Below are 26894 nucleotides of genomic sequence, written 5' to 3' on the forward strand. Positions count from 1 at the left end.
CAGTTGTAGGTAAAGAGGATCTTTACATTTGATCTCTGATAGGGCCCTTATAAGCTAGGAAGAACCATCCAATTTTGCCCCTTCAAGATTCCATCACATCAAGAAAAAAAGGTCCCTCCCCCACCAAACCAAAGCCAAACTCCAGGAGAACAATGATACCACTTGTGTGTTTATTTATCTATATTATTATATTATACATTTATTGTGACAGGTTAAATAGCTCTATATATGTGCAACAGTAAGTGGAAGCCAATATATCCACAACAGGTGCTCCTCAGTGTGAGCCAGCCACACCGGACACGGGATGGTGATAAGCGGCCGAGACGTGACCAAAAGGCGCTGCATGCTCCGAAAAATGAGACCTACAACTCCAAGTTATTAGTGACTCAAACTCTGTATACACAGGTGATAATATTTTCTTTGCTGGCCTAATAACTTCATTTAAGACACTTGTGAGTCGAGATCTGCATTCCTGAGAATAACGTTGTCCTTCCAAGTGAATGGTGGTGGTCAGAAGAAGACCTCACTCTTCTCATTCAATACTGAAAATATCCTGTTATGGTTGGCTGGGTGATTGATGCACAATGATGCCATGGGTAGCCTATTCATCTGATGCATTCCGAAAGGATGACATTTCTCAGATTTTGAATTTCATGATTGTACTTTACTGCAAGTCTTGTGGTGCAGGTTCCTTCTGAGCCACCACATGATGAGCACATGGTCTCCATGACTTCTCTGGTTATTCTATGTTATTCACAAAAACATAATCCTATTCATGGGTAGTGAGAAATGAAGTCCTTCTACTGATGATGAACAAAAGCCGGCAATGTCCTCCTAGTGATAAGAAGGAAGAGATCATTTTTTTCCCCACAGATGAGCAAGAAATGTTAACGTAGACTCCTCACCTACATGGGTCATTATATAAAGCTTAAGAAAACTGGCTTAAAGCAAACATGAAGCAAAATGTAATCAAAAAGTCGGATTCATCCATTCCTATATCTTAAAGAGCCTTCCTGGTACTCTCTTTGTCTCCTCATTCCTCGCTGTCCTCCATTCAAATGCTCCCACCTTGGCAGTCTTCGGAAGCACTAGTGTGTCTGAGTGCTTCAGAAGATGGGTGCTCCGTACTCAAGTTCACAGCATAAAGCTGCTGTCTTTGGTAGCACTCTGGGACATGAGGACGTCTGAAGACTTCACATAGATTTCCAAAAAGTCATTTGTCCTGCAAGTCTAATAGCTTAAATGGGGGACAGCGGAGGAACAAGGTGATGCAGAGAGGACAGGGAAGACTCTATGGGTTCCTGATCCAGCTCCGTGAAGCTGGGCCCCATACAGCACAAATAAAAATTCCATCTTTTTGAGTTAGTGCTACATTAGTGCCCATTTGTGCTGCAAAAATTAAGATTTGTGCTACTTTTGCTTTGAAGATAATATCAATACTTGATTAGAAGGCAATGACATCTCCCAGCCCCCTTACAACAGCCTACAGGCATGAAACTGGTATGGTTGGGTAGTGCTGTGTTTGTGCACATTTGTGCTGCAAAAATCCTCATTTTATGTTTAATAGTTTTTGAGATATCCAAGCTTTCATGAAGGTCAAATGTTCACTTAGCCATTGTGATGTAGTAGGGGGGCTGAGTGAACGTTTGACCTTTATGAAAACTTGAATATCTCGAAAACTATAAAAGACAGAATGAGGCCAGTTTTATGGAGATTCTAGAGCCTTCCCTCTAAATAGGTGAGTATCTAACTTTCTGCTTAAATCTTGCTTCAAGGTCACTTTAAAACAAGCCCTTCCACGTCTTAAGAAGATCATTGCTCTCCATCTCCCCCAGATACTACCAGCTTACACTAATTCGGCAAACATTATCACCGGCCTAAAACTGTGTAGGGTTCCCTTATGTGACCCGTCAAAGTGTAAACTCTACACGACCTGTGAAGGTGTCCCGTGGAAGTTGACTCTCTTTCAATTCCGAGGTGTACTGTACCAAACTTCAAGTGACGCCCTATCAGATTCTAAATCTAATCTCACAGATTTCATAGTTTTATTAAATACTGTATTTTTTGGACTATAAGACTCACTTTCTCTCCCCCCAAAGTGGGGGAAAAAGTCACTGCGTCTTATAGTCCAATTGAAGGGAGTTGCTGACTTGTGAATTCCTGCAAATACAAACCTAAAACCCGCTGCAATGTTGGGGACTCCCTGACCTCTGCCCATGCAGAGGAGGACACAAGGGGGAAACAAAGGGGCATAGAGGACACAAAAGGGCATAGAGGAGGACACAAGGGGGAAACAAAAGGGGCATAGAGGACACAGGGGGACAGAGGAGGACCCAGGGGAACACAAGAGGTACAAGGGGGCATGAAGTACAAAGGGGGCATAACCCACACAATGCCCCTTCACCGTGGATGCACCAGGTTTAGTATATATATATTTTCCCTTGTTTTTCTCCTCTAAACCTAGGTGCGTCCTATAGTCCGAAAAATACGGTAATTAACAAAAAATAAAGCCAAACTAAAGAGGAAATTAAATTATATGCCATGATTCTATAGCTTACAAAACCACCTTTACCAGTAATAACCTAAGGTAACCATATCCTGCATTGCTGTGGAGGAATTTTGGCTGACTCTAAAGCGTTGCATCACTGAGCCTTACGGGCATTGGTTTATGTACAGCTTGGAATCATAGTCCTGTTGCATAACCCAGTTTCGCACAAGCTTTAGCTGTTGCACAGGTTCCTTCAGTTTTGACTCTACAATACATTACAAATATTGCAATGTGGCCATGTGCTGCAAAACAAGCCCAAACCATCAGCACTCCACCACGAGGCTTCACAGTTGGTATGAGGTGTTTTTGGTAAGTTCTGCTGTGCATTATGGCCAAACATCTCATGTTTTTGTGGTTTATTCAAGTGCAACCCCTATGTGTGTGGAAGGCTTTAGATCATTACATTAGATGAATTCCCCTCGTTATCTCTGTGGTAGCACACATCTGAAGGTTCCAGACCAGCAAACCGCCACAACTTCTGCTCCTATCGCGGTGGTCACATTAGCTGAATGTCAGTTATTCAAGTGCATTTGATTAGCAGCACCTGGCTGCTACTTTCACACTTGGTTCATATGGAAGTGATCAGGTTGTGCATAACGTTTCACACAGTGCTTCTGCATTTGGACTTAATCTAAAAAAGAGGAAGCAGGTAATCCTTGGATAATAAATAAGACATGGACTGTAGGTTCGTTCTTAGCCCGAATCTGTCCATAATTCGAAACACTGTGTCATACCTGCTCAATGAATCTTCTCTATGCCCCCCGCTGTGTCACCTCAGTTCCCCAATGCCTCCAGTGTCCCTCTGTCCCCCACTGTCACCTCTGTCCCCCTTGCCTTCAGTGTCCACCTCTATCCTCTCACTGTTTTACCTCTGCCCCCCTGTTCCCTTAGTGTGCTGCAGCAAACTGTCCTTTTACCAGTTTAAAAAACATTATTTTTTTTTTTAATTTTTTAAAAATAGATTTTCTCAAAAACTACAAGGTATTTTTGAAAAAGAAAAAACTGTTTTTGCCCTGTACCCACGGAATCAAATTTTACATTTTTGGGGTGTTCATATCAGCTGGTCTTTCATAAGTCAGGTGTTTGTAAGTCAAGAGCTACCAGTACTTTGTTTTTCTAATGACGGTAGGTGCAAGTGTAACAATATAATCAAATTCATTTAATTCAGTGGTTAGTGAATTCAACATAGTGGCAGACCATTTTCCAGATGTTTTCAAACATAGAAGTTCTTTGAGTTTGTTGTTCAGAACATAGTAAGGTGCACAATAACTTCTAACCAAACACCATCTCAAAACACAACTTTCATCACCTTCTTCTGTAACAGTCTCCCCAGCTTCATACGCTCTCTGGCTGCTTACCGATACTTCCTCCACACCTTTCTCTCTGAATCACACATGTCATAACTTTCTCTGCCCTCACCATGGTTGCACCTACACTTGTCTATTTCATTCTGTGAACTCCAAGAAACAGCCCTCGTTTTGGTATATGAAAGTTCTTGTTCATCCAAGTCATGGACAGTCTAGAATTTGAATCTGGGCTTCTTGAGTATTCTCGAAAACATTTTCCAAGTGGGTGGCTTAATACAGGTACTGAGAGGGCCATTTAGATTTGGTGTGAAATCTCTTCTAGAAAATTGAGAATTTGTCCTCTTTCCTGTTAATGTTCCTTTCAACCATCAAAACACATAACTCTAGGACTCTCCTATGAAGTGTTTACCATTTCTGAACCACATAACTCTGGGACTCTCCTATGAAGTTCATACCATTTTGAGCCATGTAAGTCTAGGACTCTCCTATGAAGAGTCTAACCATTTCTGAACAACGTAACTCTAGGACTCTCCTATAAAGTGTTTACCATTTCTGAACCCTGTAATTCTAGGACTGTCCTATGAAGTGTTAACCATTTCTGACCCACGTAACGCCAAGACTCTCCTATGAAGTGTTTACCCTTTCTGAACCCCGTAATTCTAGGACTGTCCTATGAAGTGACCTACGTAACTTCAAGACTCTCCTATGAAGTGTTTACCATTTCTGATCCATGTAACTCTAGGACTCACCTATGAAGTGTACACCATTTCTGAATCACATAACTCTAGGACTGTCCTATGAAGAGTTTACCATTTTTGAGCCATGTAACTCCAGGACTCTCTTATGAGGTACATACCATTTCAGAGCCATGTAAATCTGGGACTCTCCTATGAAGAGTCCGACCATTTAAGAACCACGTAACTCTATAACTCTCCAATGAAGTTCATACCATTTCAGAGCCCTGTAAGTCTGGGACTCTCCTATGAAGAGCCGGGCCATTTAAGAACCACATAACTCTAGGACCCTCCTATGAAGTGTACACCATTTCTGAACCACATAACTCCTCAACTGTCCGATGAAGTATTTACCATTTCTGAACCATGTAACTCTAGCACTCTCCTATAAAGAGTCCGACAATTTCTGAATCACATAACTCTAAGACTCTCCTATGAAGTGTACACCATATCTAAACAATGTTACTCTAGATCTCTCCTATGAAGTGTTTACCATTTCAGAACCATGTAACTGGGGGCCTGTCCTATAAAGATTACAACCATTTCTGAACAACATAACTCCAGAACTCTCCAATAAAGTGTACACCATTTCTGAACCACGTAACTTCAGGACTCTCCTATGAAGTGTTTACCATTTCTGAGCCACGAAACTCTAGAACTCTCCTATGAAATTCATACAATTTCAGAGCAATGTAAGTCTGGGACTCTCCTATGAAGACTCCGACTGGTTCTGAACAACATAACTCCAGAACTCTCCAATAAAGTGTTCACCATTTCTGAACCACGTAACTTCAGGACTCTCCTATGAAGTGTTTATCGTTTCTGAGCCACGAGACTCTAGAACTCTCCTATGAAGTTCATACAATTTCAGAGCAATGTAAGTCTGGGACTCTCCTATGAAGACTCCGACCATCCTATGAAGTGTACACCATTTCTGAACCACGTAACTCTAGGACTGTCGTATGAAGGCTCTGACCATTTCTGAACAACATAACTCCAGAATTCTCCTATAAAGTGTACCCCATTTCTGAACCACTTAATTCTAGGTCTCTCATATGAAGTGTACACCATTTCTGAACCATGTAACACTAAGACTCTTCTATGAAGTGTTTACCATATCTGAACCACGAAACTCCAGGACTCCCTTATGAAGTATACACCATTTCAGAACAATGTAACTCTAGGGCCCTTATCTGCAGGGAGATAAATACTGTTTCTTTGAGGTCAATAAAGGGCTACTTTCAATCTTGCTAGCTCTTTTCATTTCTCAAATTAAATATTCAACAATTACTATATTACACATGTATGTACATCAGCTAAACCCAGCCAGTTGCCTTGCACTTTATAAATGACCCTTTATAATTTCAAGAGTGCCAATAATTAAGGAAAATACAGAATTTCAGATCTTATTGAAGAATATTATGAACAAAGATATCTTCTTATTGATAGATGAGTGCATCTAGACATCCACAGGTTGAAAGGTCTTAATGCCGACAAAAAACAATGTTTCATTTACATAAGTGAAGAACAAAATCATCCATTATTGTATCCACGAGGGAAAGGACAACCTCTTATCAATGGTTCTGAAGGACTCAAGAAATCCTCTGACTGAAGTAGTGATCTCCTAAGTTGGTAATTCGACTAATTCATGCTTTCTTGTTGATAGTGACAGGCATCAACGGAATGTGCAGAAAGTCTTCTAGACTATCTAAAACAGTTCCTTCATGTTCCCTCAGGTCCTCCGATGTAGATGACTTTATGAGGCATACAAGAAATGAAGTATCTTAGATGTAACACTTGAGGTAAGCAATTTAGGTCAGTCTTGACACGGTGAAGACAACCACCCTATCAGAACATGACACCTGCAGAAAGAAGATAATGGTCTTAGTATAATATGTCATTAAAGGCTCTCATTTATCCAAGTCATGGTGTAACCAAAGAAAAGTCTGCAGGTCAGGACTCTGCACTCTTCACATAAGATGGGAACCTCTACCAGACAGGACTCTGTGGTCTTCCTATAGGAGTGGTAACTCTGCAGATCAGGACTCTGCACTCTTCCTATAAGAGGGTCTACTCTGCAGGTCAGGACTCTGTGGTCTTCCTATAGGAGGTGTAATCCTGCAGGTCAGGACTCTGCGGTCTTCCTATAGGAGGGGTAACTCTGCAGGTCAGGACTCTGCGGTCTTCCTGTAGGAGGGGTAACTCTGCAGGTTAGGAATCTGCAGTCTTCTTATAGGAGGGGTAACTCTGCAAGTCAGGACTCTGCAGTCTTCCTATGGGAGGGATAACTCTGCAGGTCAGGACTCTGCAGTCTTCCTATAGGAGGGGTAACTCTGCATGTCAGGACTCTGCACTCTTCCTATAGGAGGGGTAACTCTGCATGTCAGGACTCTGCAGTCTTCCAATAGGAGGGGTAACTCTGCATGTCAGGACTCTGCAGTCTTCCTATAGGAGGGGTAACTCTGCATAGCAGGACTCTGCGGTCTTCCTATAGGAGGGGTAACTCTGCAGGTCAGAACTCTGCGGTCTTCCTATAGGAGGGGAAACTCTGCAGGTCAGGTAAGGGAATATGTTTTTGTTCTATTCCTCCACATTACCTTGAGCAGGGAGCACCATCTCTCGGCTTCTCCCAGTGCCCAGAATTCATTCGCTGGGAATATACGTACCTAATGGTAAAGGCCAAACCTGCCAAGATGGCAGACCACTTCTAAAGCAAAGCATGGAGGTCTTACAGAGCCCCCATTGATGTTATGGAGAACCACAACCACAGGTAGATTTTTGGAGGACCAAATGATTTGCAGTTTCACTCACTGCGCTGAACAGGGTTGTGGAGTCGGTACAAAAATCATCCAACTCGGACTCCTCAGTTAATAATTCCACCAACCTCAACTTCTCTAATTTGCATATAACAATCGTGCTGATTGAAAGTTTGTAAAATAAAAGGCATCTCATCACTGCCAAAGCTTAGGCATTTTAAAGCTAAATTAAGATGGCATCTGCTTTTGGTAAGAAAAAGCCTCTGGCCAGGAAGCTGACACTCTACCCTATCAGCCATATTGGCCTGTCATTGTCAATGTGAATGCCCCAGCATGTCGTCTGTATAATAAGATTCACTTGAGCCCCATATCAGGGTTCCAACATGTAGCCCTGCCACCTTGCAGAAAAAGGCCTCTACCTTTTCTATATCTGATTCCCTGGAACCCCATATGAGCTGGGTTCCGGTGCATAGATCTGCCTCCTTACAGGAAATGCAGGCCCATTTTCTGCAAGGAGGTAGTAATCTGATTTATGCAGAAACATTCTGCATTCACGGATTGGTTCAATGCTTCCGAGTTCTGTGATTAGGTTAAATTTCTGAGTTGCGGTAAATCGGATATCAGTGAAATTCTGATTTCCAAACGGAAAATACTGATTCCGCTGAATCCGAATGAGCATTCCTACCTTTAACATATACCAATAAAAAAACAGGCTGTTTCCCTATCTTAGAGAGACTCTGAAGCCTCCCTAAAATCATGTTTTTATTTTAACCCTTCTGGCGGATTATCAAAATCCGCCAGGGGCAGCAAAGCCGTTTTTTAAAATGTATTTATTTTTTTCATGTAGCGAGACAAGGTCTCGCTACATGATAGCCTCCGGCGATCGGAGATCAGGAGATCCCGTTCAAAGAACGGGATCTCCTGGAGGGCTTCCCCCGTCGCCATGGTGATGGGCGGGATGATGTCACCGACGTCGTGACGTCAAAGGGGACAGCGCTGCCTGGCACTGATTGGCCAGGCAGCGCACGGGGTCTGGGGGGGCGGCTGCGGCGCGACGGATCAGCGGGTAGCGGCGGCGATTGTCATGCACACGCAGCTAGCAAAGTGCTAGCTGCGGGTAGCATAAAAAAAATTTTGCAAATCGACCCAGGGGGGCCTGAGCGGTGCCTTCCGGCGGCATAGCCCGTGCTCAGCATGGGCTTACCGCCAGGGAGGTTAAAAACCTCTTAAGAACGCTTGCCCAACCTAAAACGCGGCATCACCGCGGCTGAAAACTAAATTAATCACCCCAAACTCCCTGGGGCACATTGCGGGGCTCCTTCCGTGAAGAGGCAGAACTTTTGTCTGCAGCTCTGCCTCGATGCGCGTCCATCTGCGGCAGATCTCCACTTCTCCCTGCCCCTCTCAGTCTTCCTTCACTGAGAGGGGTGGGGGAGAGGCGGAGATACGCACGGACTGACGCGCATCGAGGCAGAGCTGCAGCTGAAAGCTCTGCCTCGTTAGGGCAGCAAAATCCACGACTAAGAAAGTCGTGGATTTTGCCCGGGGTGTTAGGGGTGATACATTTAGTTTTCAGCCGTGGGGATGAAGCGTTTTAGGTGGGGCAAACATGCTTAAAGAGGAGCTGTTAGGTATAAGGTCTCAGAGTAAAAAAAACACATATCAGTAGCTAAAGATTGGCTGTACTTACATTACATATGCATTTCACTGTCCACGTTTGGATTTCACAGAATTTGTATATAGTATATGCAGAGATAGATGCTCCTGACAGCTCATGGCAGGTTCCATGTTTGTCTGTCTCCTATGAAGCCAATTGTGATGTCATATCCTCCCTTACCCTGCTTCCTGATGATTCGACTAACAAAAAAGATCAACATCAAAGATCCTAATGGTTCATGATCCGGACAACACTATAATAATCCGATAATAATAATCCGAACATTTGTATAGCGCTTTTCTTCTGTCGGACTCAAAGCGCTCAAGAGCTGCAGCCACTGGGACGCGCTCAAGAGGCCTTCCTGCAGTGTTAGGGAGTCTTGCCTTGAACTCCTTACTGAATAGGTACTTGACCTAGCCAGGATTTGAACCCTGGTCTCCCATGTCAAAGGCAGAGCCCTTAACCAGTACACTTTCCAGCCACTACTGTGCAGTGAATATTAATTAACCATGTGGCTAGGAACAATAGCGGACTCATGCAGTATACTCTAACGGAACATGTGCCCTGTGAACAGCACATTGATTTTAGCTGGGCTGCAAGTTACAAACTGCTGTAACATGAGCCTGTAACTTCTCACTGTGAAAGCAGCCTTAGGGCGGGATAGGGAAATGAAGGGGAGGACCAAGGTAGTGCAGTGGGGAGAAGAAGCAGCCTCAGAATGCTTTGCACTATCTGTTATAGGTCCTGCCGGCCTCTTTAGGAGTTTGGTAATAACCAGCCTTGCTGTTTAGCAAAAATCAAAGTAAGAGAGATTTTTAACTTCAGTATTGCCTTTTTGGCTTCCTTCTAAACTGTTTAACACAGGAGAATAGAGGTTTAAATTAGCTTTTGCAGCCTGACAGTTACTCTTTAAGAGGTTTTTAAAATAAAAACATGATTTTAGCGAGGCTTCAGAGTGTCTTTAAGCAAATCACGTCTTTATGTGTTCTCTAGGAACTATAGCATTGGAACCTTCCAAACAGTTCGACAACGCACAGCAAAAACAGATTCTAAGTAAACACTCACCTCTATGATAGATAAGAAGTCCAAGGTCCTCTACAGAGGTTACAGAAGAACTTGAGAAGAGCTGACATTATTATTGTTGTGAACGTCATTCTGTGTGGTCTGCAGAGGATCTTGCGTCGGTATCGATGTTGAGCGTTTATGGTCACTGTAGGCTGAACTGTCACTGAAATTCACCAGGTCTAGTTGGCAGAGAGGTGAACCTTCAGGAGTTGATTTCTCCTCCACAGATACATTATTGATAGGCAGAATGTCATGTACAATTACTTTTTCTGTCCTGTGTTCAGTGGTGGCCACTGTCTGCAATTCAGAAGAACAGTCTGTATGAGGAAGGTCAATTAAGCTTCCAGTGACTGGGGGACTTCCAGGGTGAGGGTCCTCACACAGGTTTACTGTGGGGGTTGGCAGGATATCACACGACACGGGCGTCTCTAACAGTCCCGTTTCATCCACATAAAAGTTGTCAGGTGGTGGTGGCAAAAATTCAGATGAACTTTCAGGGGGAGCAGAAGAAACTACAAACAAAGCTTCGGGCTCTAGTAAGTTTCCATTGGCATCTGCTGCAGATTCAAGGAAGTAACTGGTGGGAAAGGAAACAGAAACTAGCGGAGATTCCATGGATTGGTAGGTGTTTAAGGTATCAGTAATCTGGATCAGAGACGTGGATGGGCCATCAGTGGAAAGTGACACAGACACAGCATCAGTAGGTGGTATCTCGGTCGGTTGCACTGAGCCTTCTAATGGGCTGGCTGAAGGAGCTGGTGGCTGATCATGACAGTCTTCTACATGAGATTTGGGTACCAGGACATTTGGAATGGTCATGAGTACAGGTAACGTCTCAGACATTAGAACCTTTGATTTCTCAGGGCTGGTTCCTAACTGAGACTCAGATGAATGGGCAGGAGGTAGACAAGCAGAAGATGGAAGTAAAACCTCACCTTGTATAAAGCAGGTATCACAGTCTCTGATTTTATCTTGGTGTTCAAGTGGATTGATGGTCAAAGGTGGAGCAGCTTCAAAGATGAGCTCAGTCGGTGGTATTCCAGAGGAATCATTAGCGGGTTCAATTTGATCTATAGATGATTCAAACTTGTCTAAACCCTCCAATTGCATAAACTCTGCTTGGATGTCCTTGCTGTCACTTGGAGATTCAGGAGGGCTGCTTGTGGGAACACAAACAGCTATATAGGTTTCTGGCAAAATCTCACTTTGGTGATCAATGGCCTCCGAAGAGCTGATGATGGGACTGAACTCTGGAAAAGTTAAAGACTCAGCCCTTGAAACCTCATTTTGGTATGCTTCACCTTTAGGTGAGCTGTCAGTAAGTAATGAAGCTGTTTCCTGTGAAGACTGCACTGGAGGAAGCTCTGCCTGAGAATACTGAGGTTCAATCTGGCATGCTGGTACGTTTTCATTGAAAAAAGGTGATAGCATAGAGTGATGTTGTGAACCATCAGTTTGTGCATCACTGGCCTGGTGTAAACCAGGCGCAGCAGAAGCTGAAGGCAGAATCTCAGATGGGAAAGTTGTAGATCGTGTATCATTTTCATCTACAAGGAACACTGGTACAGGTAAAGTTTCAGGTAAAGGAACTTCCCTTTGGTTATGGTTTACTTCACCAGTAGGTGTGGGTGATGCATTGGTGGTAACAGAAGTAGAAACAGGTAAAAACTCAAATGCTGGAGGCTCGGTTTGATCTTCAGTGAGTTTGGGCTGAGATTCTACAAACCCCTCAGGAGGAACTGAAGCATCCAGAGCTAACGATTTGCTTGGGATAAACTCAGTGTAACAAGTTTCTCCTTGCAGTTCAGTTGAAGTGACCGGAGGTGTGATAGTAGATATGGAAAAGGGACCTATTGGTAGAAAGTCATCTGATTTGGTACTCTGATCAGCCTGATAATTTGGGGAGCTGTCATTAGGAAAGGTAACAATCACAGGCAAGGTCTCTGTTTGAAGAATTTCAGCTTGATGATCACTATGTTCACCTTCAAATTTCCATGAGCTTTCAACTGGGAGGCAGTCAGATGAAGGTACATCTTCAGCTGGTGGACCATCACTTTGAATATTACTGGGTCCAGAGTGAAACTCCAGTGTACTGTCAGAAAGAAGAGTAACAAAAGCAGGTGAAGCCTCGGGTGGGGGAGCCCAGATCTGATCATCGGTCATTTTCTGTAATGAGCTGTCAGTGGGTAGCGGGACAGGTTCAAGCAATATATCAGCTAGTGGAACTTCAGACATAGGTAAATCCTCAAACTGTGGAAGCTCACTTGCACCAGCAGTGGGTCTATAAGAATCAGGGTAACTCTCAACTGAAACAGACACAGGTATGGGTTCAGCTGGTGAAACTTCAGACACAGGTAAAGACTCAAATTGTGGAACCTCATCAACACCTCCAGTAGATATAAGGGTTGAGTCAAGGTAGTTATGTGTAGGAAGGGCCACAGAAATAGCTACAGATTCTTCTTGCAAAATGTCAGGTACAGGCAAAGTCTCAAACTGCGTGGCCTCACTAACATCATCCATGGGTTTTTCTGGAGAATCAGAGTAGCAGTCAAGCATCACAGCCGCTGGTACAATTTCAGCTAGGGGCCCCTCAGAGACAGGTAAAATCTCCGGTGGTGCAACATCATCAACTATTTCAGTGTGTTTAACTGCAGAATCAATGTAGCTGTCTGCCGGAAGGGTCACTGATTTGGCAGGTGGGACAGTAATTTGATAATCTGGAGAACTGCTAGTGGCAACAATTCCAACTGGTGAAGCCTTAACTAGGTTATCACTCTCTTGAAGCTGAGATTCAAGAGCGATATTTGTGTAAAGGGAAGCCAATTCTGGAGACATTTGAAGAAGTGGAATCTTAGCTTGTTCTTCACCTTCCTGAGAGTTAATCAGGTTGATGGTAGGAGAGCAACCAGTCATAGGTAAAGTGGGGAACAGTGGAAGGCTGGTTTGGGGATCACTTAATTCCACTTTAGCTTCAGGTAATGTGCTGGACAGTGAGGCTGACATGGACTCAATTGATGAAACCTCAATGTTTAGTTCATTGGGCTCACCTTGAAGTTGTGGGGGGCTGCTACTGGGAATAGGGGCTGAAATATGTGGGATTTGAAGATCACTTTGGTTTTCTTGAAGTTCTGGTTGAGGAATGGGTAAAATGTTGCTTGAAAGAGACCAGGCTTCAGAGTCGGGTGGTGGGACATCGACGTGAGATTCGCTTGAGTTGTCAAATATTATAAACTCTGATGCAGGAATATTACATGTTGCATCAATAGATTTTGTTTTAGGTAAAGTCTCAATCCGTGGAACTTTAGTCTGGGAATAAACAGGTTCAGCTTTAGATTCTGGCAAGTCGCTGAAAGACAAGGCTAGTTTTTGCAAGGAAAGATTTTCAGGTTCTGTTTGAGAAGTGGATGAGCTGTATACTAGATCCACGGGTAGATTCTCTGCTGGTGGAACCTCTGGTTTATAACTAATGGATTCTGGTGCATGTACAGGCTGCATAGTAGGCGTTGGTATCTCAGGCACAGTCTGTGGATAAACGGGTTCAGCTTTGGATTCCTTTAAGTCAGTGGAGGTAGAAATCAGTTTATGCAAGGATAGATTTTCAGGTTCACATTGAGAAGTGGATGAGATGTGTTCTAGATCTACAGGAAGATTCTCTGCAGGTGAAAACTCGGTTTTATAACCAGTGGATTCCGGTTGAGATTCAGGCTGCCTAGTGGATGTTGGCATCTCAGGAACAATCTGGGAATAAACAAATTCAGCTTTAAATTCTTTAAACTCTGGTAAGTCGCCGGAGGAAGTGATCAGTTTTTGCAAGGACAGATTTTCAGGTTCAGATTGGGAAGTGGCTGAGCCGTTTACTAAATCCACTGGTAAATTGTCTGCTGGTGAAACCACTGTTTTATAACCAATGGATCCTGGCTGAGATTCAGGCTGTCCAGTGGACGCTGGTATTTCAGGCACCACCTGAGAATAAATGGGTTTAGCTGTAGATTCTGGTGAGTTGCCAAAGGAAGAGACCACTTTTGGAGAGGACAGGTTTTCAGGTTCTGTTTGAAATGTAAATAAGCTGTTTACTAGATAAGTAGCTAAATTCTCTGCTGGTGAAACTTCTGTTTTATGACCAATGGATTCCGGTGGAGATTCAGGCTGGCTGGTCAACGCCAGTGTTTCAGGCACAGTTCCCACTGGTATTGTTTTACATAAGAGGTTGGTGGCTTCAGTTTGAGACTGGGATGACTGGTCAAGGACAAGGGAGGTGGGCTCAGACTGCACAGATTTCTGAACTTTGGGTTCATGTAGGCTGTTGGAAATTGCAGGTACAGACTCATGGTTTGGAGATGCTATGGGAGGTGTATCAAGCACATTCGCAGAAGAACTAGAGGAGAGTCGAGATGCCTGCAGAGTTTTTCCAAAAGGCGGTGCCTTAGCGGTGAAAGACTCAGTTCTTGCAATGAAAGGTGTATATGGTGGTGGAGCTACGTACTGTAAAATAGATTTTAGTGAAGATGAAACTGTTGGGGTTTTGATTTCTGTAGTTGTTGGAAGAGCAGGTGAAAGAGAAGGTAGACGACTCTCAGGAGTAACTGGTGGTGTTTTGATTTCTGTAGTTGTTGGAAGAGCAGGTGAAAGAGAAGGTAGATGACTCTCAGGAGTGATTGGTCTGAAATCAATAGTCCTAGGGGATGGAGCAAAGGAATCATTGTTAACTGGGGAAAAGTATGATTCGGCTACTGTGACTCTTTCAGCAATAACTGAACCTGGTGATGTTGGAAGTATGACTTGGTCAGTTACTGGAGCAGTGACTGCAGTATTTGAAACTGAAGTCGATATGAAGACCTCTTCAGGAGGTGCAAAGGGTGCCCTTGTTGATGACCCAGTAAATGGAGATTTGAGATCTGAAGTAACGGGTGTCACGCTGGCAAACGCTACCTCAGTCACAGGGGTGGAGACGGAGACCGTGGCCTTTATTGCCGCAGGTTCTTCAGCTGAAGAGAAGCTCCTTTGTGACTTTGGACTGTACCCTTCCACAACATATTTACTGCGGTCATAAGAGGAGGGCTGACTTTCAACAGAAACAAACTCGGCTCTGAAGACGTCTCCCAACACCGCAGAAGAATCAGGAGTGTCCAAGTTGACTGGAGGTGGGATGGTCAGGGCTGGGGGTCTCTGAGCTTTGGTATTCAGGTCTTTCCTCTCACTGGATGAGATATTTTGTTGAGGAGACTCATCTGCAGAAACGGTTACATATTCAGCCTTGAAAGGCAAGTCGTTAGCTTTTGGGGATATGCTGCGCTGAGGAGAATGAGGCGATAGAGTCTCTTTCACTTGTGACGGAGATGTGCGCTTGGCAGATATTGGGGGAGGGATAAAGGCTGGGAGAGAGTCCACCTTCGGCGATGTGCTTGGCAGGGGTGCCTTAGAGAAGATAAATGCTGGAGAACATGCTGGTGGAGTGCTGGAGGAAGGGCCACTGAAGGAGTCCCTTTTCTGGAATCCTGGAAAATAGGAAGGACTTCGGGCCGGTGGAGTCAGGATGGACTCTGTTAAGCTACGCTGGTATCGAAACGTTGTTCTGCTGGAAAAACCTTTAATGAAAAGAAAAAGAAAACATCGAGTCAACCAATAACTTGTTTCTGAAGTCAGGCAAGAATTATAATCAATCCAACCCTTCTCTAACTGCATTATAACGAGCTTCAGATATCATTTGTCTAATATAAGCACTGTTATGTGTTGTTCCACAACAACCTATGGCTCTGGAAATGCACTGGCTGGAAAATGGCAATTGAGGAGCTAATGTATGAAAGAGAACCTGAGATGGTGATTGAAAGAAAAAATATACATACCAGAGGCTTCCTACAGACCCCTCCGGCCTCGCTCCCTCATAGTCCTCAGTCGCCTCCTCGTTCTTCTGCAATTGGCCCCCAGAAAGCCCTATGGTACGGGGCCAACTGCGCATGTGCAATCAGGCCCCGCACACTCCCACCGCACTCCCATATAGTACGCTGTACTACTGTGCATGCACAGAATGCTCCCGGGGATGGAAACGCATCAAGGGAGCATGCGACCAGATTGCACCTGCGCAGAATGGATGACTTACTGGGGTCAGTCGTGTACGAACCAGGCAGTGGTTGAGGACGACGAGAGAGTGATCAGGCCAGAGGGGGCTGTAGGAAGCACCAGGTATGTATATTTTTTCTTTCATTCACCATCTCAGGTACACTTTAAGATGGTTTGTGGTTGTCCAGCAATACTTAACAGTTATTATTCAAATATATTATTTACAGTGCAAACCAAACACTTTTGTGTAGCATATACGGAACACTGACTTACAACTTAGATCACCAACCTGTAGGTTAAACCAACCAGTGACCTGTAGCATAGACTCACAACCATCCCACACCACAGACTCACCACTGACCTGTAGCATAGATTCACCACAGTTAGACTGACCACTGTCCCACCCCATAGACTGACCACTGTCCTACAGCCTAGATTCGCCACTGTCCTACAGCCTAGATTCACCACTGTCCCACACCATAGACTCACCACTGTCCTACAGCCTAGATTCACCACTGTCCTACAGCCTAGATTCACCACTGTCCCACACCATAGACTCACCACTGTCCTACAGCATAGATTCACCACTGTCATACAGCCTAGATTCACCACTGTCCTACAGCCTAGATTCACCACTGTCCTACAGCCTAGATTCACCACTGTCCTACAGCCTAGATTCACCACTGCCCCCCACCATAGACTCACCACTGTCCTACAGCCTAGATTCACCACTGCCCTACAGCCTAGATTCACCACTGCCCTACAGCCTAGATTCACCACTGTCCTACAGCGTAGATTCACCACTGTCCCACACCATAGACTCACCACTGTCCTACAGCCTAGATTCACCACTGTCCCACACCATAGACTCACCACTGTCCTACAGCCTAGATTCTCCACTGTCCCACGCCATAAACTCACCACTGTCCTACAGCCTAGATTCATCACTGTCCCACACCATAGACTCACCACTCTCCTACAGCATAGATTCACCACTGTCCTACAGCCTAGATTTACCACTGTCCCACACCATAGACTCTCCACTGTCCTACAGCCTAGATTCACCACTGCCCCACACCATAGACTCACCACTGTCCCACACCATAGACTCACCACTGTCCTACAACCTAGATTTACCACTTTCCTACAGCCTAGATTCACCACTGTCCTACAGCCTAGATTCACTACTGTCCCACCCCATAAACTCACCACTGTCCTACAGCCTAGATTCACCACTGTCCTACACCATAGACTCACCACTGTCCTACAGCCTAGATTCACCACTGTCCCACACCATAGACTCACCACTGTCCTACAGCCTAGATTCTCCACTGTCCCACACCATAGACTCACCACTGTCCTACAGCCTAGATTCACCACTGCCCCACACCATAGACTCTCCACTGTCCTACAGCCTAGATTCACCACTGCCCCACACCATAGACTCTCCACTGTCCTACAGCCTAGATTCACCACTATCCTACACCATAGACTCACCACTGTCCTACAGCCTAGATTCACCACTATCCTACACCATAGACTCTCCACTGTCCTACAGCCTAGATTCACCACTATCCTACACCATAGACTCTCCACTGTCCTACAGCCTAGATTCTCCACTGTCCCACACACCATAGACTCTCCACTGTCCTACAGCCTAGATTCTCCACTGTCCCACACACCATAGACTCACAACTGACCTGTAGCATAGACTGACCATTGTCTCAACATAAATCCACCACTGCCCGATATCATAGACTAAATGATGTCCCACACTACAGACTTACCACTCTTCTGAAGTATAGACCACTGACCTGCAGCATAGAATCACTACTGTCCTACAACACAGAGACTGACCAATAGCAAAGACTGCCCACTTACATAAACAACATACTAACTACTGAACTGCAGTAGAGACTGCCCGGTGACCTGCAGCACAGACTAACCACTGTCCTACAGCATAGATTGACCTATGGCACAGACTAACCCCAGCTGCATCAGACAATGACCACTGACTTGTGGCCTCCTTTGCTGAAGGCACCGGAGTACTGCAATATCTGAATAGTTTAGCGCATGCATGGTTTACTCACTGGACGGGGATCTCAGTGGAGAGCTGGGAGTGGACGGTGGAGAGTTTGAACAAGACTGGGAGCGTTCCTGTTGGCGGAAGAAGTCTCGTGGGTGGAGGGACCGGCCTGACACCAGAGCTGCTGCCTCCTGTGGATAAAACCCAAAGAAAGGTATCGGTATATCGGCTGTGTCACAAGAACAGTACTAGAGACATAATGCAGAAACAACTCACTGTGGTGAAGACACTGGTCACCGCATGGTGCACCAGCTCCCCACTATGTGTCCCCCTCGCACCTCTGTCTATGGGGACATACTCCTCCACCACCATGACCTCATCTGTCATGGATGTGTTAATAGCAGCACCATAAAATCCATGCATTAAATAGCAAGGACGACCTGTTATGCCAACACTAAGACCTCATCCAATATGAGTGTGTCATGGTGTCATCATAATATCTATGCATTTAGTAGCAAAGAGGGCCTGTTAAGTCAACATCAAGTCCTCATCCACCATGGATGTGTTATAGTGGCACCATAATGGTACGTAGACACATGCGCTAACTGTTGGCAGAAACGGACATTAACCGGTTCAGCACCGCAGTCCGAAAATCTCATGCATCCGAGCAACATTCACCTCCCATTCATTCGCCTATAACTTTATTGCTACTTATCACAATGAATTGATCTATATCTTGTTTTTTCTGCCACTAATTAGGCTTTCTTTGGGTAGTACATTTTGCTAAGAATTATTTTTTTCTAAATCTATTTTAACAGGAAGATTAAGAAAGAAATGAAAAAAATTCATTATTTCTCAGTTTTTGGCCATTATAGTTTGAAATTAATATACGCTACCGTAGTTAAAACTCATGTATTTTATTTGCCCTTCTGTCCCGGTTATTACACCGTTTAAACGATGTCCCTATCACAATTTATGGTGCCGATATTTCATTTAGAAATAAAGGTGCATTTTTTCAATTTGCGTCCATCACTATTTATAAGCTTATAATTTTAAATAATATAATAACATATTCTCTTGACATGCATATTTAAAAAGTTCAGACCCTTGGGTAACTATTTATGTTGTTTTTGTTTTTTTTTAATTGTGATTTTTAATTTATTTTTTTAATAAAAAAAAGTGTATGTGGGTAATTTTTGGTGTGGGAAGGAAACTGCTAATTTTAAATGTAAAATAATATTTTTTTAAAATTAAAATTGTATGTTGGTGCAGTTTACTATTTGGCCACAAGATGGCCACAGTGAAAAAAGTCCTGGATGCGAACGATCTCGCATCCAGGAACTAAAATGCTGGGGAGATGTTTCCTGGGGGCAGAAATACCGCACTCTCTGGAGAGAAAGCGTCGGTATTTCTGCGGGAAAGGTAGATCGGTGAATGGGAATTATATTCCCATTCACTGATCGGGGGGCTAGCGGCGGGCAGCGGGAGCGCACCCGATCGCGCGCACCAGTCGGCGGCAGCAGCAGTGCCTATCTGGACGAGGAAGCTCGTCCAGATAGGCCGAACTGGTTAAAGAGGAACTCCAGCCTAAACAAACATACTGTCATTAAGTTACATTAGTTATGATAATTAAAATAGATAGGTATCATAATCTCTTATCCACCCTGTTTTAAAAGAACAGGCAAATGTTTGATTTCATGAGGGCAGCCATCTTTTTGGTTGAATGAAGGTGACAGGGAGCATGAGACACAGTTCCAACTGTCCTGTGTGCTGAGCACCCCTCCCAGTTCCTAGGCAACCTGATCAACAACATAGGAAATCCCATCATGCTTTGCACAGCATCAGGGAAAAACCGCCCGGGCAGTTTTCTTTGATGGGTGGAGCTTAGCTAAAAATGCAGCTAAAAATGATGCTTTGATAAGAAAAACAAAGTTCTGATGCTGTGAAACTGTTAAAGAAACACCAAGCCTTTTCAGTTCTGCTGAGTAGATTTTTAGTCCGGAGGTTCACTTTAAGGACAGTTTCAGCCGACAATGTGTGCACAGCAGCTGGTGGTGGATCCTGCTCAGGAATTGTTAGAGAACCAACAGGGCTTCTTTATCAAGGCCATAAATTCACGAGAATCCAAGTAACTGAGCTGCCTGACCCATGCACATGGCTGGCACGAGTACTCGCAATGTTCTACAGGAAGGGGAGCATCTAAGGACCCTTCCTATGAATTGATTTGCCATCCTGGTGGTCTGGAAATGTTGGCTTTACTTGGGTAAAAACTGAATTAAAAGAGTGTTGACTTTTGGAATAATGTGACCCCGTGTCACTCTCCTCATAACCTTTCTCTCCCGGGACATGGGACCATGCTCCCTAATCGGCCATCGCACCAAGGAATACGATTTGCTGGTAATCCTTGTGCAATGACATGGTGATAAGTAGCTTACATCTGCAAGCTACTTATCACCTTGAATAGGATATGCCCCAAGACTTCTCATTAGCCAAGCCATGCATGTGACCAAGACTGACATCACTGACTGGACGATCCATTGACAAACACACTCACCGCGGCCATCTCAATGGACTGACTGCGCCTGAATCTTCCTCTCATCTCTTCTTCAAACTCCTTCTGTTGCTGGGCCTAAAAAGGGTCAAACCAGAGAGCCAAGTAAGCGAAAGCGAAGAAACTTAAACCAAGCATTAAACTTCATCCCAATCAGTAGCTGATACCCCCTTTTACATGAGAAATCTATTCCTTATCTCAAATAGATTATCAGAGGGGTATGTATGGCTGATGTTGTGGTGAAACCCCTCCCATAGTGTGATGTCAGGACCAAGGTCCTGACAGTTTGCTGTCTGTGAACTTCATTGCATTGTGGGAAATAATGTTTTTTTCCAACTGCCAAGCAAGCAATAGCTCCCTCTATGCATAGAACTCTTAGTAATGAAAATTCCGTACAGATCACCTGGCAGAACTAAAGATGTCACCACCAGTGATAAATATAAGAATGTAATTCAGAGAGAGTAAAGATTTTACACTGGCCAAACACTGACTAAATCTTACTAATATTATAAACTAGCTGGACACCCGGCGTGGCCCGGCTATGTATTTGGCTGGTGTTGGCCCCACCCCCTTTTCCTAACCCTAACACACAATTACTTAATGACCAAGTATGTGAGCTTTGCAGTCTTTGGCATCAATAATTTGCTTTGAAATAAAATTAATCTGATTGGCTGTGGCTCCACCCCTTTTCTGAATTTGAACCCCAATCACCCAATGGCCAACTGTACCAGGTACAGGTGATTAACAGTGCAAGAATGGCAGCATTTAAATATTCTCCTTAAAAATCAATAGGTGGATTTTGATTGGCTTTTGTACGCTCCATCCACCTTTCTAAACATTAATCCCAGACACCCAGTGACCAACTGTGCAAAGTGTGAGAACCCTACCATTAACAGTGTAAGAATGGCTGCAGTTTACATTTTCCCAGTGAAATTTGTATTTGTCTCCTCCCCCTTTTTGGTTCTGGGGATAAAAAGTATCCTATATGTTATTCCAGGTAATGTACTATGTGTGCGCCAAATTTCATTCAAATCCGTTCAGCCATTTTTGCGTGATCGAGTAACAAACATCCAAACATCCGAACTTTCCCGTTTATAATATTAGTAGGATGAGAAAGTTTTGATGTTTGGATGTTTGTTACTCGATCACACAACAACGGCTGAACGGATTTGAATGAAATTTGGCACACACATAGTACATTACCTGGAATAAAGTATAGGATACTTTGTATTCCCATAACCAAAAAGTGGGTGGAGACAAATACAAATTTCAAAGGGAAAAACTGCAGCCATTCTTACACTGTTAATGGTAGGGTTCTCAAACTTTGCATAGTTGGTCACTGGGTGACTGGGATTAATATTCAGAAAAGTGGGAGGAGCCTACAAAAGCCAATCAAAATTCACCTACTGATTTTCAAGGGGAATATTTACATTGCTGCCATTCTTGCACTGTTAATGGCACAAGCCTCAAACCTCGTACAGTTGGTCATTGGGTGATTGGGGTTCAAAATCAGAAAAGGGGGTGGGGCCACAAACAGTCAATCAGATTTGTTTCATTTCAATGCAGATTACTGATGCCAAAGACTGCAAAGCTCACAAACTAGGTGATTGAGTAATTGTGTGTTAGGGTTAGAAAAAGTGGGCGGAGCCAACACCAGCCAAATACATACCCGGCCAATGTAGGATCATAAGCTAGTAATCTATAAATGAATATTGTGTAAAAAAATGTATTCATTATCATATTTTTACTACAGGTCCTCTTTAACAAAGGGCCTGAGCTGCGAGTACAGTCAGTGTGCCCCCAGATATCGGTCATTTCCTGCCAATGGCTGAAGACATCACCATCTGTGGCATCTTGTGCTGCTGATAGCAGTGGCCAGGAAGGACAAGCGTTGGAAGCTGAGGAAGGCCCACTATGATAAAGCTAGAGAGCTGGCCAGACAGGGTAGGGTTAATGTTAGAGGTTGGCTAGGAGAAAGGGACATAGGAGGAAAGGGAGGAGTGGAATAGGAAGAGTCGGGTCCAGGGGATAAAAGGTGCAGCATCTTGCAAAGATTATTTTCTGATGGGGAATTCAGCTCCATAGAAAAGACTGTGTAGGTATGGCTCTCATACTACATGGAAGGGGGTAAGATTTCTGTCTGATGGGGAGTGCAGCTCCATAGAATAGACTGTGTAGGTATGGCTCTCATACTACATGGAAGGGGGTAAGATTTCTGTCTGATGGGGAGTGCAGCTCCATAGAATAGACTGTGTAGGTGTGGCTCTCATACTACATGGAGGGTGGTAAGATCTCTGTCTGATGGGGAGTGCAGCTCCATAGAATAGACTGTGTAGGTGTGGCTCTCATACTACATGGAAGGGGGTAAGATTTCTGTCTGATGGGGAGTGCAGCTCCATAGAATAGACTGTGTAGGTGTGGCTCTCATACTACATGGAAGGGGGTAAGATTTCTGTCTGATGGGGAGTGCAGCTCAATAGAATAGACTGTGTAGGTGTGGCTCTCATACTACATGGAGGGGGGTAAGATTTCTGTCTGATGGGGAGTGCAGCTCCATAGAATAGACTGTGTAGGTGTGGTTCTCATACTACATGGAAGGGGGTAAGATTTCTGTCTGATGGGGAGTGCAGCTCCATAGAATAGACTGTGTAGGTATGGCTCTCATACTACATGGAAGGGGGTAAGATTTCTGTCTGATGGGGAGTGCAGCTCCATAGAATAGACTGTGTAGGTATGGCTCTCATACTACATGGAGGGTGGTAAGATCTCTGTCTGATGGGGAGTGCAGCTCCATAGAATAGACTGTGTAGGTATGGCTCTCATACTACATGGAGGGTGGTAATATCTCTGTCTGATGGGGAATTCAGCTCCATAGAATAGACTGTGTAGGTATGGCTCTCATACTACATGGAAGGGGGTAAGATCTCTGTCTGATGGGGAGTGCAGCTCCATAGAATAGACTGTGTAGGTGTGGCTCTCATACTACATGGAAGGGGGTAAGATTTCTGTCTGATGGGGAGTGCAGCTCCATAGAATAGACTGTGTAGGTATGGCTCTCATACTACATGGAGGGTGGTAAGATTTCTGTCTGATGGGGAGTGCAGCTCCATAGAATAGACTGTGTAGGTGTGGCTCTCATACTACATGGAAGGGGGTAAGATTTCTGTCTGATGGGGAGTGCAGCTCCATAGAATAGACTGTGTAGGTGTGGCTCTCATACTACATGGAAGGGGGTAAGATTTCTGTCTGATGGGGAGTTCAGCTCCATAGAATAGACTGTGTAGGTGTGGCTCTCATACTACATGGAAGTGGGTAAGATCTCTATCTGATGGGGAGTTCAGCTCCATAGAATAGACTGTGTAGGTATGGCTCTCATACTACATGGAAGGGGGTAAGATTTCTGTCTGATGGGGAGTGCAGCTCCATAGAATAGACTGTGTAGGTATGGCTCTCATACTACATGGAGGGTGGTAAGATCTCTGTCTGATGGGGAGTGCAGCTCCATAGAATAGACTGTGTAGGTATGGCTCTCATACTACATGGAGGGTGGTAAGATCTCTGTCTGATGGGGAATTCAGCTCCATAGAATAGACTGTGTAGGTATGGCTCTCATACTACATGGAAGGGGGTAAGATCTCTGTCTGATGGGGAGTGCAGCTCCATAGAATAGACTGTGTAGGTGTGGCTCTCATACTACATGGAAGGGGGTAAGATTTCTGTCTGATGGGGAGTGCAGCTCCATAGAATAGACTGTGTAGGTATGGCTCTCATACTACATGGAGGGGGGTAAGATTTCTGTCTGATGGGGAGTGCAGCTCCATAGAATAGACTGTGTAGGTGTGGTTCTCATACTACATGGAAGGGGGTAAGATTTCTGTCTGATGGGGAGTGCAGCTCCATAGAATAGACTGTGTAGGTATGGCTCTCATACTACATGGAAGGGGGTAAGATTTCTGTCTGATGGGGAGTGCAGCTCCATAGAATAGACTGTGTAGGTATGGCTCTCATACTACATGGAGGGTGGTAAGATCTCTGTCTGATGGGGAGTGCAGCTCCATAGAATAGACTGTGTAGGTATGGCTCTCATACTACATGGAGGGTGGTAAGATCTCTGTCTGATGGGGAATTCAGCTCCATAGAATAGACTGTGTAGGTATGGCTCTCATACTACATGGAAGGGGGTAAGATCTCTGTCTGATGGGGAGTGCAGCTCCATAGAATAGACTGTGTAGGTGTGGCTCTCATACTACATGGAAGGGGGTAAGATTTCTGTCTGATGGGGAGTGCAGCTCCATAGAATAGACTGTGTAGGTATGGCTCTCATACTACATGGAGGGTGGTAAGATTTCTGTCTGATGGGGAGTGCAGCTCCATAGAATAGACTGTGTAGGTGTGGCTCTCATACTACATGGAAGGGGGTAAGATTTCTGTCTGATGGGGAGTGCAGCTCCATAGAATAGACTGTGTAGGTGTGGCTCTCATACTACATGGAAGGGGGTAAGATTTCTGTCTGATGGGGAGTTCAGCTCCATAGAATAGACTGTGTAGGTGTGGCTCTCATACTACATGGAAGTGGGTAAGATCTCTATCTGATGGGGAGTTCAGCTCCATAGAATAGACTGTGTAGGTATGGCTCTCATACTACATGGAAGGGGGTAAGATTTCTGTCTGATGGGGAGTGCAGCTCCATAGAATAGACTGTGTAGGTATGGCTCTCATACTACATGGAGGGTGGTAAGATCTCTGTCTGATGGGGAGTGCAGCTCCATAGAATAGACTGTGTAGGTATGGCTCTCATACTACATGGAGGGTGGTAAGATCTGTCTGATGGGGAATTCAGCTCCATAGAATAGGCGTACGTTAAAAAGGGGCGCTGGGAAAAAAGGGCGCCGGGTTTTTAACGATAAGCATGGATAACGTTTAAAAATGTATTGTACTGTATTTCGTTTAAAATTAATGTTTTTTAAAGTTATAAATCATTAAATATTGTGCATTAAATCGGCAATTGTAAAAACGTTAATCTTTCGTTTAAATAGTGAAACGTATAATAACGTTAAAAAAAAATATTACTAAGTAACCCTCCCTGTACCTACCCCTAACCCCTAGACCCCCCTGTTGATGCCTAAACCTAAGACCCCCCCTGTTGGTGCCTAAGTAACCCTCCCTGTACCTACCCCTAACCCCTAGACCCCCCTGTTAGTGCCTAAACCTAAGCCCCCCCTGTTGGTGCCTAAACCTAAGACCCCCCTGTTAGTGCCTAAACCTAAGACCCCCCTGTTGGTGCCTAAACCTAAGACCCCCCTGTTGGTGCCTAAACCTAAGACCCCCTGTTGGTGCCTAAACCTAAGACCCTCCTGTTGGTGCCTAAACCTAAGACCCCCCTTTTGGTGCCTAAACCTAAGACCTCCTGTTGGTGCCTAAACCTAAGACCCCCCTGTTGGTGCCTAAACCTAAGACCCCCCTGTTGGTGCCTAAACCTAAGACCCCCCTGTTGGTTTTTTCGTTTAAAAATAATGTAAAAAAAAAAAAAAAAAAAAATGTACTGTTTTTCGTTTAAAAATAATGTTTTAAAAAAAATATTGTACTGTTTTTCGTTTAAAAATAATATTTAAAAATGTATAAATCATTAAATAATGTGTAATCATGAGAAGCAGTAATAAAACATTAAGTCTCCGGGCGCCGCTTTTAAAACGTTATTTTTCTCCGGCGCCCTTTTTTCCTATCGGGCGCCCATTAAACGATATTTATTATAGGAGTGAATGGCGGCGCCCGATTTGTCCACTAGCCTCAGGCGCCCGAATTTACTGTTTCCATAGAATAGACTGTGTAGGTATGGCTCTCATACTACATGGAAGGGGGTAAGATCTCTGTCTGATGGGGAGTGCAGCTCCATAGAATAGACTGTGTAGGTGTGGCTCTCATACTACATGGAAGGGGGTAAGATTTCTGTCTGATGGGGAGTGCAGCTCCATAGAATAGACTGTGTAGGTATGGCTCTCATACTACATGGAGGGTGGTAAGATTTCTGTCTGATGGGGAGTGCAGCTCCATAGAATAGACTGTGTAGGTGTGGCTCTCATACTACCAGGGCCGGATTTAGACTTGTTACCGCCCTAGGCCATCTGTCACCAGCCGCCCCCCCCCCCCCCCCTTGCCTCATACACATACCAATACACCCCAACCACCCTACCCG

The 26894-nt window shown here is 44.4% G+C and overlaps 1 protein-coding gene across 1 annotated transcript in view; it reads right to left on the reverse strand.

Annotated features, from left to right (window-relative positions):
* Nucleotides 1-148: 148 nt before the first annotated feature.
* LOC137562497 (mucin-2-like) overlaps nt 149-26894 on the reverse strand; it is a 142407-nt gene continuing 115661 nt past the window's right edge. Inside the window, exons 9-12 of the mRNA XM_068273895.1 lie at nt 20705-20779; nt 18215-18341; nt 10068-15652; nt 149-6451 (exon numbers count right to left, since the gene is read on the reverse strand). Coding sequence (XP_068129996.1) covers nt 10107-15652; nt 18215-18341; nt 20705-20779 — 5748 coding nt within the window. The 3' untranslated portion in view covers nt 149-6451; nt 10068-10106. The remainder of the gene's footprint in view (nt 6452-10067; nt 15653-18214; nt 18342-20704; nt 20780-26894) is intronic.

Source organism: Hyperolius riggenbachi, chromosome 1, assembly GCF_040937935.1.
Source record: "Hyperolius riggenbachi isolate aHypRig1 chromosome 1, aHypRig1.pri, whole genome shotgun sequence".
Lineage (NCBI taxonomy): Eukaryota > Metazoa > Chordata > Amphibia > Anura > Hyperoliidae > Hyperolius > Hyperolius riggenbachi.